This window comes from Pyxicephalus adspersus, chromosome 1 (genome assembly GCF_032062135.1).
Source record: "Pyxicephalus adspersus chromosome 1, UCB_Pads_2.0, whole genome shotgun sequence".
In the NCBI taxonomy this organism is placed as follows: domain Eukaryota; kingdom Metazoa; phylum Chordata; class Amphibia; order Anura; family Pyxicephalidae; genus Pyxicephalus; species Pyxicephalus adspersus.
The window spans coordinates 164,893,294-164,906,856 of record NC_092858.1 but is presented as its reverse complement, the minus strand read 5'-3'; the positions used below and the strand labels follow the sequence as shown (position 1 = coordinate 164,906,856).

The 13,563-nt window shown below is 37.3% G+C and overlaps 2 protein-coding genes and 1 long non-coding RNA gene across 3 annotated transcripts in view; all 3 read right to left on the bottom strand.

Annotated features, from left to right (window-relative positions):
• The window catches only part of LOC140336568 (trifunctional purine biosynthetic protein adenosine-3-like), a 7,137-nt gene extending 5,994 nt beyond the window's left edge, over positions 1-1,143 (bottom strand). The window contains exons 1-2 of the mRNA XM_072419812.1: positions 1,125-1,143; positions 277-408 (exon numbers count right to left, since the gene is read on the bottom strand). Of these exons, the coding sequence (XP_072275913.1) occupies positions 277-408; positions 1,125-1,143 (151 nt within the window). The remainder of the gene's footprint in view (positions 1-276; positions 409-1,124) is intronic.
• A 414-nt stretch (positions 1,144-1,557) lies between these two features.
• Positions 1,558-4,144, bottom strand: LOC140322880 (uncharacterized). Its single transcript, XR_011919263.1, has 3 exons — positions 3,941-4,144; positions 3,015-3,167; positions 1,558-1,742 (listed from the first exon to the last, which is right to left on the bottom strand). It is a non-coding gene; the product is annotated as an uncharacterized lncRNA (long non-coding RNA).
• Positions 4,145-9,270: 5,126 nt separating this feature from the next.
• Positions 9,271-13,464, bottom strand: LOC140336500 (trifunctional purine biosynthetic protein adenosine-3-like). Its single transcript, XM_072419688.1, has 5 exons — positions 13,320-13,464; positions 12,362-12,457; positions 11,274-11,448; positions 10,814-10,925; positions 9,271-9,525 (listed from the first exon to the last, which is right to left on the bottom strand). The coding sequence occupies exons 1-5, from the start codon at positions 13,462-13,464 to the stop codon at positions 9,391-9,393; spliced, it is 663 nt and encodes a 220-aa protein (XP_072275789.1). The 3' UTR covers positions 9,271-9,390.
• Positions 13,465-13,563: the final 99 nt, after the last annotated feature.

Sequence of the window (13,563 nt, the reverse complement as noted above, 5' to 3'; positions counted from 1 at the left end):
AAAGTATTTTTTTTTACATGATTGTGTGTTTCAAACATTTTTTATATTCATGATATCTACTAGAACCCTGTTCGGAGATATTTCTGTAAGTTACAGGTCTACAATTTAAAAAAAAAAATTCATTAAAACCTGTAACGCTTTTGGTACAGAAATCCAGACCTCAGTGTAACGCTCAGGTGGTTAAAATAATGTACCTGTTCCGACTTACATACAAATTCAACTTAAGAACAAACCTACAAGCCTCTATCTCGTATGTAACTCAGGGACTACCATTACCTGTTCCTGATATTAATACAGCCGCCTTTGAGATCTTAGCAGGTGTTTTCTTCACAATGACCGTTCTCAGTAGCTGCGATGTGTTAACTTTCAAAGCTTCTAAAAGATGAGTGACCTGGATTTGTGGGAAATCTTAAAAATAAAACAGAATGAATTGTTACCATTTTAGAATTCACAAATGTTGGGATTTAAAGAAGGATTTTCATTATGATCACAGTAAAAAGTAGTATTTGGAAAACCAGGTTAAAAATTTATCAAAATCAAACTTTTTTTATATCCTTGGACATGGTAAAGAATTTTTTTTGAACCTCTGCCAGGTTGTTACTATTTGTGTCCCCTTGGAATAATTTTCTGTACAACTAATGTCCTTTGCAAAAACTACAGGCCTATAAATCAAACAATAATAGCCACACACCCACACGGTGTCTTCTCTGCCAACTGTACTGCAAGCAGGCACATACTACATGAGTGACAACTATACTCTGGATGTAGGTGCAGTGCAGAATTGTTGCCACCCCATCACCGGAAACTGCATGTGTTTTCTATTACAAAAAACTGTAGGTACAGATTTACACATTCAGTACTGAAGCATGCTTTGTTATAATGAGAAGCCATTGCTCTACTGTTACATGCAGTAAATAAAATCTCAGGAATGCAATAGCAAGAAAAATATTTTTGAGAGTAGGCGGCCTGTATTGGTCTTGGAGACTTTCTCTTACCTTCTATCACTTAGAAAACATCACCAGGAGAAGAAAAGGTTGAAATCTTTCCAATGTGGAAGAAAAAAAAATTGCAAAACCTCTCCTGTGCATTAATACATAGGTGTGTTATATTGTGTGTGAACAAACCTTTAGGCAGCCCATTCATATCTGATGGGCTGCCAACACACCCCAGCTCACACAAAACTGCACCAGGCTCTTTTTTATGAGCACATAGCAATACATCACTGTGAATTGTGAAGTAATGTAATGCAGATGTATTGCTTTAGTTCATCAGGGTGCTATTTATAATAAAAGTGACTGCAATACAATACCGTATGCATAATGTTTGTGTTCTCAAAATGCAAAGGGGTTAAGGGGGTTGGAATATTCATAAATTCACCACTGTATTCTGTATCTGTATTCACCTGTTTCTGTATTCACCACTATTTACTATTGATTACAAACAAGTCCCAGTGTCCACCATGGTCATTGCATTGATATCTATTTATTCAGGAGCACTTTTTCTTTCAGCAATATCAGAATTGTTTGGACTGGCATTACCTGGGTTATATGGGATTAGACCTCCCACCAACCATGCTGCTTCTTCCTGCTGGATATTCGCTAGAACTTGCTGGGCCACACTCCTCTGTACAATGATCACAGCTCCTAATCCACAGCCAAAATTGTGCACCAGTTCCTGTTCTGACAAACCTCCCTCCTTGTACAACCAGGAATACAGGGGGGGGATCTTCCAACACAGAGCATCTGAAATAGTAATGAATGTGATTAGTAGTTCACCCTAAAACTGATATTTCACATTTTGATAGATGGTGAATAATTAACCCACCCACATGGTGGAAGTCAGAACATCCGCATTGTAACCCAGGGCCCGGAGGACATCCAAATGGCCCAACTGCAACCTTCATTCTCCTACAATAAATTTAGGAGAGAAAACTTGGCCAAGAAATAATGTATTATAGGAAGCTGGTTACCAACATGGCCATACAAGAAGTGGCAATACACATAGGCTGGCTTTCCCTTCACCCATGTCAATGGAAGGATAGGGGAAAAGGGCAAAACTAATACCTTGCATAGACCCCCATTTTGCCCTAATCCATCTATAAAACCCCAAGACAGTCTCACCTGATAAATTATTTTTAATAATATTAAACACTATTTATAAAGCACCAACATATTACTCAGCAATGTGCAATAAATATGGATTGCAAATGACAGACTGATACAAACAATGACACAGGAGTAAAGGACCCTGGCCAAAACTTAGTTTACAAGAGGTGGAGGAGACATATCTTTTAAGGAAACCATTGATAAAATCACTGTGCTGAGTATGGTGTGCCACCATAGCTGCTGCAAATTCAGGTACAGGTAGTTCCCGGGTTAAGGACATCAGCCATTCGAATGACTCCTAGATACGAACGGTGCTTCCCTGCTCCTTTGTCGCAGGACGGAGGCTTGGAGAGGGATGGTTTGCATGACTTGCAGAAGAAATCTTTTGCTAAACACAGTTGAGACTGAGCTATTCTACAACATCTAGTAACTCTTCTGCAAACTCCTGTAACTCTTTATTGACCAAGACAAACTCTGCAGTTGTTTCTTTTTGCATATCAAAGCACAGCTTGCTCTAGAAGTAAATGAAAGTTTATGCTCTAAAAAGTTTTTTTTTTGGTTTGATTGTGATAAGCTCACAGTGAGAATTCTCTACAGTAACTGATACCGCACTGCCTTATAATATGTTGAGACAAACATCTGTCCTAACTGCATTTTTAAAAATATTGTACCTGTTCCGACATACATACAAATTCAACTTAAGAACAGACCTACAATCCTATCTCATATGTAGCCCGGGGACAACCTGTACAGATATTTTTGTTACACCCTCCAATATGGAGAGTAAATAGACAACTCAGATCTATTTATTAACTAGGCACCAGATGGAAGGAGCTGCAGGTAGCAGAGTTTCTGGACTTGCACATGTGGGGCTCAGTTTTTACAATTAATCACATAGAGACAGCTTACCTATAACAGTCCCTATACATCTTGGTAGGTATGGAAGTATGCTTCCTACTAGCCCTCCTTCAGTGAGTGGAATGCAGGCTTTGATGTGGCCAGAACGAAGAGCTTCGAGTAGGGATGGTCTATACATTGATGAGGAGCTCATCACTATTTCACCTATAAAAAGAAATGCAATATAGTACAACTCACCAGTATGTTGCTAAAAATAATTATAATCCATTAAACTATGAGCTAACTTTAACCTTCCATTCCTAATAAAAAGTGGTATTTTACTTGTAGGCGGGTTTTATGCCCAATCCCAAACTAAACCATTTTTGTCTTGGATATTGTAAAAAATAGTTAAAACATCTGAAAGGATGTTTTGTTACTGTTGAGATTTTCCTATACTTCCTGGTATTTTCTGAGCTTCTGTACAGGGGAAAATTTACTGAAAATTTGAAGACACAACAGGAACTAGGATGGAATTTTTCTTTAAGACAATTATCCCGGGAACAGACAAACCTTTTTTTGACAATTTCCCTTTACCTCTTCTTCTAGGAACAGCTCCAGAATTTCCAGAATTTTGAATTTCCAGTCATTTGCCATTTTTGCAGGAGAGGGGATTACTCTGATATAGTTATACAACCTAAAACATACAGCATTATGTATCAACGTATTGTCCTTGTTTAAGGTAGAACTCCAGTTGGAGCACACCTCTATATCATTGCTCAACTAGCATTGTAAGCCAGGTTCAGCAATGATAGATTTACCAGAACAGCAGATCTAACAGGTAATCTTTTGAAACCAAACATTTACATATGCTTGTCATAGTTTTTTTTTTTAATGGGTGTCAAGACTGGTACACATGAACATTCCTGGAGTCATATTTTTTAAGTATATTCCATAGTGCTTAGTTGAGTTCTTTAAACAAAACTACTCAAGTTAAGTACCCCAAGTAGTAGTTCCATTGCTCATTGGCACAGTGGATTTGTATTGCAAGGAGTGCTTGTCCAGTATCTTCCTGAGAAGGTCCAGGTTGGTACAGTATAGACCCGTTGAGCGGACTCCAATCACCATGTCTCCTTCTCTCATTTGCTCTGGCCGGGGTAGTTGGTGCTCCCTCTCCACCACACCCACCGCACATCCAGATAGGCTGTAGCACCCATCATGATGGATCATTGACTGCGATACTATCGCTCTTTCTGAAATTAAGACAATCATCCAAATTTATTATTGTGACTCTGCTCAGATGACCAATTTAAGATTTAATTTTTTTTTTACCTAACAAAGAGCTCCCAGTTGTTTTGCATGCTTCTGCTAATCCTTCCAATACATCTTCAGCCACCTCTGAGTGTAGCTTTCCACAAGCAAAATATGGCATGAAAAAGAGAGTCTGTGCTCCTTGGGATAAGAGGTCATTTATACACACCATCACCAAGTTCTGGGCAGCCAACTTGTGCAAAGAACATGCCTGGGCTACCTGGAAACATCAGCAACAATTAGCATGGGGATGCAGCTGCAATATCTATAATTACTATATACTACAGGGGATGTTCCTATGGATTGCCTTAAATTGTGTGTGCTACAGGGGGTGCAAACTATCTTTTCCTTGTTTGATTATTATTACACAGTATTTTTATAGCACTGACATATTACACAGCGCTGTACAATAGTCCATATTCATGTCACTAGCTGTCCCTTAAAGAGGCTCACAACCTAATGTCCCTACCATAGTCAAATGTCATTATTACAGTCTAAGGTCAATTTGGGGGGAAGCCATTTAAGCTAACTGCATGTTTTTGGAATGTGGGAGGAAACCGGAGTACTTGGAGAAACCCCAAGCAAACACGGGGAGAACCTGCAAACTCTGGCCAAAATTCAAACCTGGGACCCATGACTGCAAAGGCAAGAGTGCTAACCACTGAGCCACCATGCCACCCCGATAATATGCCTTGCAAAGCACCTCTGCATCTAAAGCACACATTCATATTTCTCTATTAGTGAATTATAATTTTAACTAATAAATTCTAATGATATAAGTTTGCAAACCCTGGAGTCATTTTTTAGGCAATGCTGCACAGACTTTCTTAGTTTTTAAGATCCATGACTCTGCTCATACCTGTCAGTCTTATAGCTCACCTTTATTTTGTTCCCAATACTGTTGGTAGTGCACAAGAACACTGGATCCTTATACTGAGCTATGTTCACCTCGAAAGAGCAAACTGTCTTCCAGGAAGTCTGAAGAATGTTCATCATTACTGAGGAGTAGGAATGAAGAACAGAACAAAGCATAACTCTATTAGTGGAATAAGAGATTTGCATCATGGATGTTCAGCTGTTATATTTACATCAACTATGTGATGTTACATCAATATGGACTATAATACCTGGAGAATGTTTTCAGCTCTGTTAAATTCAAGCCACAAAGAATTATGACAATTCTAAAGTGAAATAGTGGTTCAATTTGGTACTAGCAAGGTGTACCTAATAAAATGGCCAGTGAGTGTATATCATTAAAAATGTATATATTATTATATTTGCACCATGTGTATGACACTCTCTGCAATGCAAACAGATTGGGTCTGGGGGGAGGGGTGGCTATGGTTTTGTATATAGCTTCCTGAAAGCTGGAAGCATTGGTAACACTCAGATGTGATATTGATCATCCATGGTTGAAAGAACTAAAATACAATTAATGAATGAGGTGGTTAAATGACAGTCAGACTGGGAAGGAAAGGGCTATATGATGCTGGATGTCTAGCCAAAAAATGAAGCAGGATCTATCTGACTTGCTGCAGCTTCTAATTTGCTGTAAGCAATTTTAATAGAGGAGAATTGCCTGCCTACCTGAGCAAGACATTAGATAAGGCTGGATTTTATTTTATTTCAATACATTTTTATTTATTAAAATATAAAATGTGGATTGTATATAAAAATTAAATAAAAATAAGAAAAGAACAGGTAATGATTGAACATGAACGCATCAGGTATACTGGATTTTGATTTATATGTTTAAATGGGTTATATACCTGATGTATTAAATACAATAATTTTTAAGTAAGATTTTTCAAAAGCTAAATGTTGTGTTTGCAAATTGCATGCTCTTTAGATTATTTTTTCCAGAAATTTTGAAAGGTCTGCTGGGGCACTGATGAATATGAATAGGACAAATTTGTATTCAATAGGAAATATTAAATTTAGGAACACAGACGATACCTTTAGATCCATTCTCTGCAGTATGAGAAGAAGAAGCAGCTGCATGGGTCTCATCTGGAAACTGAAGATCAGACCTGATGTGTGAAACAGAAACACCTGTTACGTTGAAATCTTTGTATTTTGTTACTGAACCAAAATATAAAACACAGTATATATATATATATATATATATATATATATATATATACACACACACACACCTTTCTGTAAGCTGATGGACTGTATCAAAGGATCCACTATCTTTGTTGTAGATTGCTCCTGAGGATGCCTTAAAGGACCTTTTAGCTTCTTTGGAGGAGGAAAAAGTTGCTTCATCAATGGGCTCACCCATCCTCAACTTCATTCTTACAAGAAGCTCCTCTTGATCATATTGTCTGGCTTTACAAATTGATTTCACTTAAAAAAAAATGTTTTATCACATTAGAACCCATCATATGGGTTGTAAAGCTTTTTCCTCATTGTTGTGATAAAAGCCTTTATTCAGTATTCTTTGGACTGCAAAAGCAACAGACATATTGGATTTAAATGGTCAAGAATGTCCAATATCTGAGGGTACATGGTGCTATGGGGGTAGTTATGTGGTCAGGATGGAAGACAATACTTTTTTTCAAATGTGCATTACATCAACCTTATTTGGAGAACCAGAAAGCAGTACCCCGAGCAGATCTGAGACAGTACCACAGGACTGGGTCCATTGCTGACAGCAACAAAATTGTTGTTCGAAGAGATGCCATTATGCCAATAAAATTGGAGCTGGTCTGTATGAGGGTAGTACCCTATTAAGGATATCTTTTTCATTTCTTGCTGGTGGTCACCAGGACAGAAAGAAATAGAAAATTTAGCCACTGGGAACACAGCCATAAGCCTGATAGAGATTTAACCTTTGCTACTCAATTCAAAACTAAAATATTAGTTATATTTAAAGGGTAGATCAACCTTGGTAGGTGCTGGTGGTGAAATTACCACCCTTCCATTATCAGAAGGTATCGCTCCATCTGCTGGATTCAACATGATAATATATTTATGATACATTATAGAGAATGCTGATGTTGAACTTCCAGAAGAGCACATCTAAGAATTTCAGTAGGGAATATCGCTGCTGTAACCCCCCCAGGGACCCGACAAATACAGTAAATAAATTAGACCAGAAGCATCCATCTAAAATATTGGGTACAGGTGAAAATAACCTTTTATAGAGAATGCCTACATATTATTATAAACTAACTTACTTGCTCCTTGCTTACCCTGTATATCTTTTTGCTTTAAAGAATGATAAGACGGATTTGTGCCCTGACTCCACACAAAGAAATCAGAAGAAAGTCTTCCCTCAATGGCTGTCTGTATCACGTTGTACAGATCAGACGTCAGCAAAGTAAAGATTATCTGCAAATAAATAATTATAGTTAAAATGACAGGTCTTCATGGGTGTCACAGAACACTCACAGACATTACCTGGCTATCCAGCTCCTGAAAGGTACATCTAAATCCAAGGACCATTGGACCATGTGGAGTCACCATTATTTTGGCACCAAAAAGACCTGGTTACATAATGTATGCAAAAACATAATTATTACCCATATATCCTTTATGTCAAAGACAATCTATAAGTGCCTATTTAGATGTATGTGATGCAGGAATGTGCATGTAATGACTTATTTGTTCAATGTGGTGCCATTATTTCCTAATGGTACCCAAATGTTCCAACTTTTACTATACTTATTACAGAAATATATTAAAGCCCATGCTATGGTATGGTAGAATGCTCCAACTGCTGTGTTTGTTGGAAATTAGTCCCTTGAAATCCCTCAGACCAATGCATAGCTTATTCACAATGAAGGAAGATGTGATCTCACCTGTATAATTCCATCCTTCTTCTCTCAAACCATTGATTGCTTTCTTGAAAATATTGAGTTGAATGTTTTTATACATGTCTTCTGACATCTCATGCATCGAAAGAAATTAGAATAATAACAATACAGTTAAAAAGAACTCAGTGACATGGTAAAAATAAATTATGAATTGCCAAATAACCCATAGAAGCTTATAGTCAACTTGGTGCACACTTTAACTTCTGTGGATTGTAGAGCAAAGTGTGAGCCAAGAGCCTAAAGTCCAATGATAAAGTACTATGCCACATTCAAGTGGTAGGACTAGGGTCATATACCACAGGAAAAAGAAACAGAAGGGTATACTTCTAAGTCCATCAAAAACTTTAGAAGTTTGTCCAGGGCTGGACTTTACATATGGAATTTGTAATCCAGTTTCAAGAACAGTGGGGTTACATGAAACAGCTCACACTTTACAGATTGTAATTAATTTGTTCCTGTACTATCTTCAAACATAATTACAAAAATACAGCTTTGGAATGAAGGTGAAATGGTGTACAGTGGGTGTTAAGAAGAGGCAGAAGACTCACCATAGTTTGGTAAACTTAAATCCATCTCTCCTTCCTTATTACGTTTGAAAAGCTCTACACATACACTATACAACTTCCAATAGCACATTCAGTATTTTTTACTAATCACCTGTCATTTGCAGCGCTAGGTCCCAGGTTCGAATCTTGGCCAGGACACTATCTGCATGGAGTTTGCGGGTTCTACCCTTGTCTGCGTGGGTTTCCTCCCACATTCAGATAAATTATTATTTTTGAACACTATTATGACAGAGAAGTGGAATTGTTGTTAAGACTCACCGAGGCATTTTCTAAAGATGCAAATGGCAGGACTTTTTGTAAATCTCCAGGTTTTTTAATATGAACAGGGGGTATCGGAGTGAGTGTGGTTCCATCAGTGATGCCAAGGCACTATAGGAACATCAGCATATCCTTATTAGTAGGATATAATCCTAAATCCATAATCCATAATTGTGTCCAGAATATTAGAATTTAAAACATAGGCCAGACTTACTATTAAAAAATAAAACTAATTCCTATAAAATTATGTATAAATAATATTTAGCTTTATTATCAAAGTTAGAAAAGTCACCAAAAATCTTCTGAACACGTCTCTGCAAATATAATAATGAATTTTCAGAAGTGTATCCCAGTTTTCCTGACCTAAAAATTAGCAAAGACCAGATGTACATGAGGGGGTCTTAGCACTCATCATAACGCATCATGGCCTTCTAAACGGCAGGAGGCCCTTGTGCGGTATGGAGAGGACAAGCTTTTAAATATAATGTCTCATCAGCTCACAATAATGAAAGAATATAGTATCCTTGGGTATGTAGAACAGGTGATCTGTACACCTACGTAGAACTCTTCTCCTTGTAAAAACTCTTCTACAATTATTTGCACTGTAGATTCTCCAGGTGTCCAATCCTGAGAAGATAAAAAAAATTTAATGGCACAAAAAAATAGATCTGAATGTACGCTGTCCCTTTTGCTCTGTTATCCCATCAGATTATTTCATGAAATCTTTAATTAGCATGGGGAAAAGGTCAGATAGAAGCAAGATGCTATATATGCTTCTTTAAGATTTGCTGCAACAGATCCATAAAACCTTCCAACTTAACAAAATGTAGGGACACGTAAAGTACAGTATATTTAAAGCCAAAACTGTCTTCTAATGTGACAACTCTAAATTGTTGTACTAAAGGAAATGGACATCAGACACTTCAAAATTCTTACTTCAGAGGCTCACCTTGGCTGTGCATGAACATACCTATGCACTGCATTTGGCAACCCATTTATTTGAAAGATTCTGTTCTCTAAAAGTAGAAGTGCCATCGTTATTGTAAGGTAGAATACAGAGCTGTGGATGGTGCTCAGCAGGTCTTCCCACTTTTTTCCTGTATGAAAGCAGTGGTCTCTCTGCAGAAGTCTAACTCTACACTGTTGAAACATAGCAAGAACTCTTCAATCAGCGGGGAGCATGAGCTTTGCAGAATGCAGAATTATAGGTCTGAATCAATAGGAGGAATTCAGAACCTCAGCAGAGAGAAGAACTGTAGGGTGGTGAACTTGTTTATGTACTTTTTTTGGTCTTCAATGTGCCTGGAGTAAATTTAGCTGATTTAACCTAAAGTTCACACTTTATAAAATATTGTAAATCTAACTTTTTGACGGCAACAGAGCAACAGAGGAGATTTCTTTCAATGGGGACACCAGCAGCAACATCTACTGAACATCAACTGAACTTTCCCTCACATTCTCACTTTCATCAGTGAAACTTGGTGATCCAGCAAATCTGGAATGGATTTCATAAAAGTCATTTGCTGTTTGTTAGCAAATGTTTTCAATCCTGGACCAGATCCATTCCAGGTTTGCTGCATTACTCAGCTTCACTGATGAAAGTGTATCCTCCCCAGCCTTGTAGAGCTTTAATAAATCAGGCACAATATTTTTCATTTCCTGCTGTGTTTCAAATATGCAAGCTGTAGATATATTTTAAATTGGATGTCCACTTTTATCAAACATTATGTTAAAACAGACAGAACGGCTCAGCATAGAGGCCCACTGTGGCGCTTACCTTTACAAATGACAATGGTGGTGCTATTGCTTTGCTGGCCCAACTGCTTTAAACATTTCATCAACTTTGGCAAAGAATAACCTTGTGATGTGACCCAAATAAAATATAAAAGTTTCCAATGTTACAAATGAAGCTTACTTTAGTAAGATGCTGAACAGCTCTACATGCTTCGTCTTTATCTTGCGTGATGTGCAATCGTTCTCCTGATGTGAACACGCAGGTCTTCACCACTAGCGCTGGGAAATCTGCACTTCATTATGAAAACAAAGCAAAATTATCCATTTGTTCATGTATAGTAATAATATTTAGGAAGTAAGAAAATGTATGGTCCAACAAAAAAACACTACTGGCCTTTTTTGTAATAAGGTAAAGAAAATAAAAGTACAAGCAGGATTTTCATTCTTATAAATGGAGTATGGAAATTGCAACCAGAGAAGTTAGACAACCTATGTGGCTTCATGGATTCCATAGATCAGAATTGGTGGAATGAAGTACTAGATGTTGGTGGCAAGATAATATCAGAGCATATAATAAGCTAAGGGTCTGTTCTGATGGCGGTAGCTTGCAGTTTTAGGGTTGAAGTTTTGGGTAGACTTACTAGGTGATAAAATGACAAGCTTCATGAGGGTTGGTGAAAGACTTCCATCTAGCGGTTGGGATGCCATATTGGTGCATAAAGCACTTGGCGTTAATCTTGTTGGCCTGTAGCATTGCTGCCTTTCCAGTGGGACCAAAACACTTCACTCCAGAGACTGACAGATCATTGACTAGTCCTTCAGAATGGAAACAAAGAATGTAAAGAAGTCATCTTACACATAATATATCCAAATATTACATTAGTTTAAATGAGAATGCTACCCAGGGATTGTTCAGGTAAGGGAACAAGAGAAAAGTCTTCAACCTTTGCCCTTTCTCCTAAATTGCTCACAACTCTGTTTCATCCCTTGTAATGTGTGATACTTCCCCCACCTCCTAGATTGCAAGCTCTTCGGGGCAGGGTCCTCACGTCCTCGTGTGTCACTGTCTGTATCTATCTGTAATTTGCAACCACTATTTAACGTACAGCGCTGCATATTATGTTAGGGCTAAAAATCCTGTTTATTATTATTATTATTATTGCTATTATTATTATTAATATTAATAATAATAATAATAATAATTGAAATAGTATTAATTACTGTCACTCTGCATTTTAGCTGGAAAAGTTGGAAATGTTATTCTGGATTTTTCATGCAAGGATTCCTTCCTTCTTTTGCCTCTTTGTTCATGCGAGTTTAGACACAACTTTTTATTTGCAGGCTGGGGTTTAATGGAACAACATGGAAATGGAAGGGGGTTGCCACTTGTCCATTGTGCAGTATAGGAAAAGTGAAGCCAGAATTTCAGAGACACCTTTGCTCATTCTTGTAACTTGTTGCCTGTCACTGTTTTCCAGACAGAATGGTTAGAGATGAAGATGTGAGATGAGATATTGATTTTTAAGACAAGGTAAAACTTGTGTATTGGTAACAGCAATGTTTTGTCTGCTTAAGCAGGATATTTGGGGGAAGCTGAGCATTCTTAACAGCTGAGGAACCATATTATGGTTACATGTTTGGAAAAATGGTAAGGCTGACCATAAATAATAAGTATCATGAAGGATATATCTCAAACCATATTTTGGAAATACTGAACCATAGATCTTACCAGCAGTGAGAAGAGGAATAGGACTGATCACTACAAGGCTGATGTTATGGTCTTTGCAGAACTGCTTCAACAGTGCTCGGTTACTGGTCAACACCGCTTAATAGTAAGGGAACAGAACAATTAGCATGAACATGTAATGATTTCATGATTATTTCCTATCACTATAATAAATGTTCAGTTTAGCAGCATTGTTAGCACATATTCTGGCATGCCCAAAAAATTGTTAAATGTGGTATGATAAGAGAAAAGAGAAAAGGGACAGAAAGGTAATGGGAGAATAAAAAGAAATATGGAAACAAAAACAAGCGGTAAAGGGAACAAAAAAGAAGAATAAAGAAGCGATGAAGAAATGGTAACCAAAGCCAAAATTATTTTTAATAATATTAAACAGTATTTATATAGTGCCAACATATTACACAGCGCTGTACAATAAATAGGAATTCCAAATGACAGACAGATACAGACAGTGACACAGGGGGAGGAGAGGACCCAGAAGATCTTAAAATCTAAAATAAATGAAGTAGGATACTGGAAACAAAAGGCAAAGAAAATAAAGTGAAGAAAAGCAGGAAGTATACATAAAAGATAGAGAAAATACAGAAGAAATTAAAATTGAAATGGAAATAGAAATGCAACAGAGAGTGGAGGAGAGGAATGAGGAAGAGAGGAAAGGATGGGAACGTGGGGTAGAGAAGAGGGGAGAAGGTAAAGGAGGAGAGGAAAGATTAGGATATGCTGGGAGAGAGAGAGAGAAGAGGGGGAGGACAGGAGAAAAAGTTAAAATAAAGGAAAACAAAAACATAATGAAAATAAGAAGAAAGACAGAAGAATAACAAAATCAAGGGAACTAAAAGTTAGGGTCTGATAACCATAGGCTAGGTAAAATAAAGAGATTATTGCAGAAATAATTTGAGCAAGGACTTTGTAATAATATTTCTAAATCAGAATTTTTTCCTACCTGATTTACATACTTTTCCATTGTCTGGTGTACTTTCTCTTCCAGGAGCAAAGAGAACCTGTTTTACATGGGGAGACTGAGCAAGACTCCAGCACAGGTTCTCTTCACAGGGACTGCTACCAATCACAAGAACTCGCTTAGTCATATTGCTGGATGAAATGAGAGGTAATTTACATCTTATGTTATATCTGTCATTTCTATAGGGATAGATAGATAGATAGATAGATAGATAGATAGATAGATA

Excerpts from the sequence above, each read along its gene's own strand:
- LOC140336500 (XM_072419688.1), bottom strand. The coding sequence starts at position 13,464 with ATGACTAAGCGAGTTCTTGTGATTGGTAGCAGTCCCTGTGAAGAGAAC. Across the intron at positions 12,458-13,319 it reads TGGAAAAGTATGTAAATCAG|CGGTGTTGACCAGTAACCGA; the intron begins GTAGGAAAAAAT and ends CTTACTATTAAG. Across the intron at positions 10,926-11,273 it reads GCTTGTCATTTTATCACCTA|TGCAGATTTCCCAGCGCTAG; the intron begins GTAAGTCTACCC and ends TTCATAATGAAG.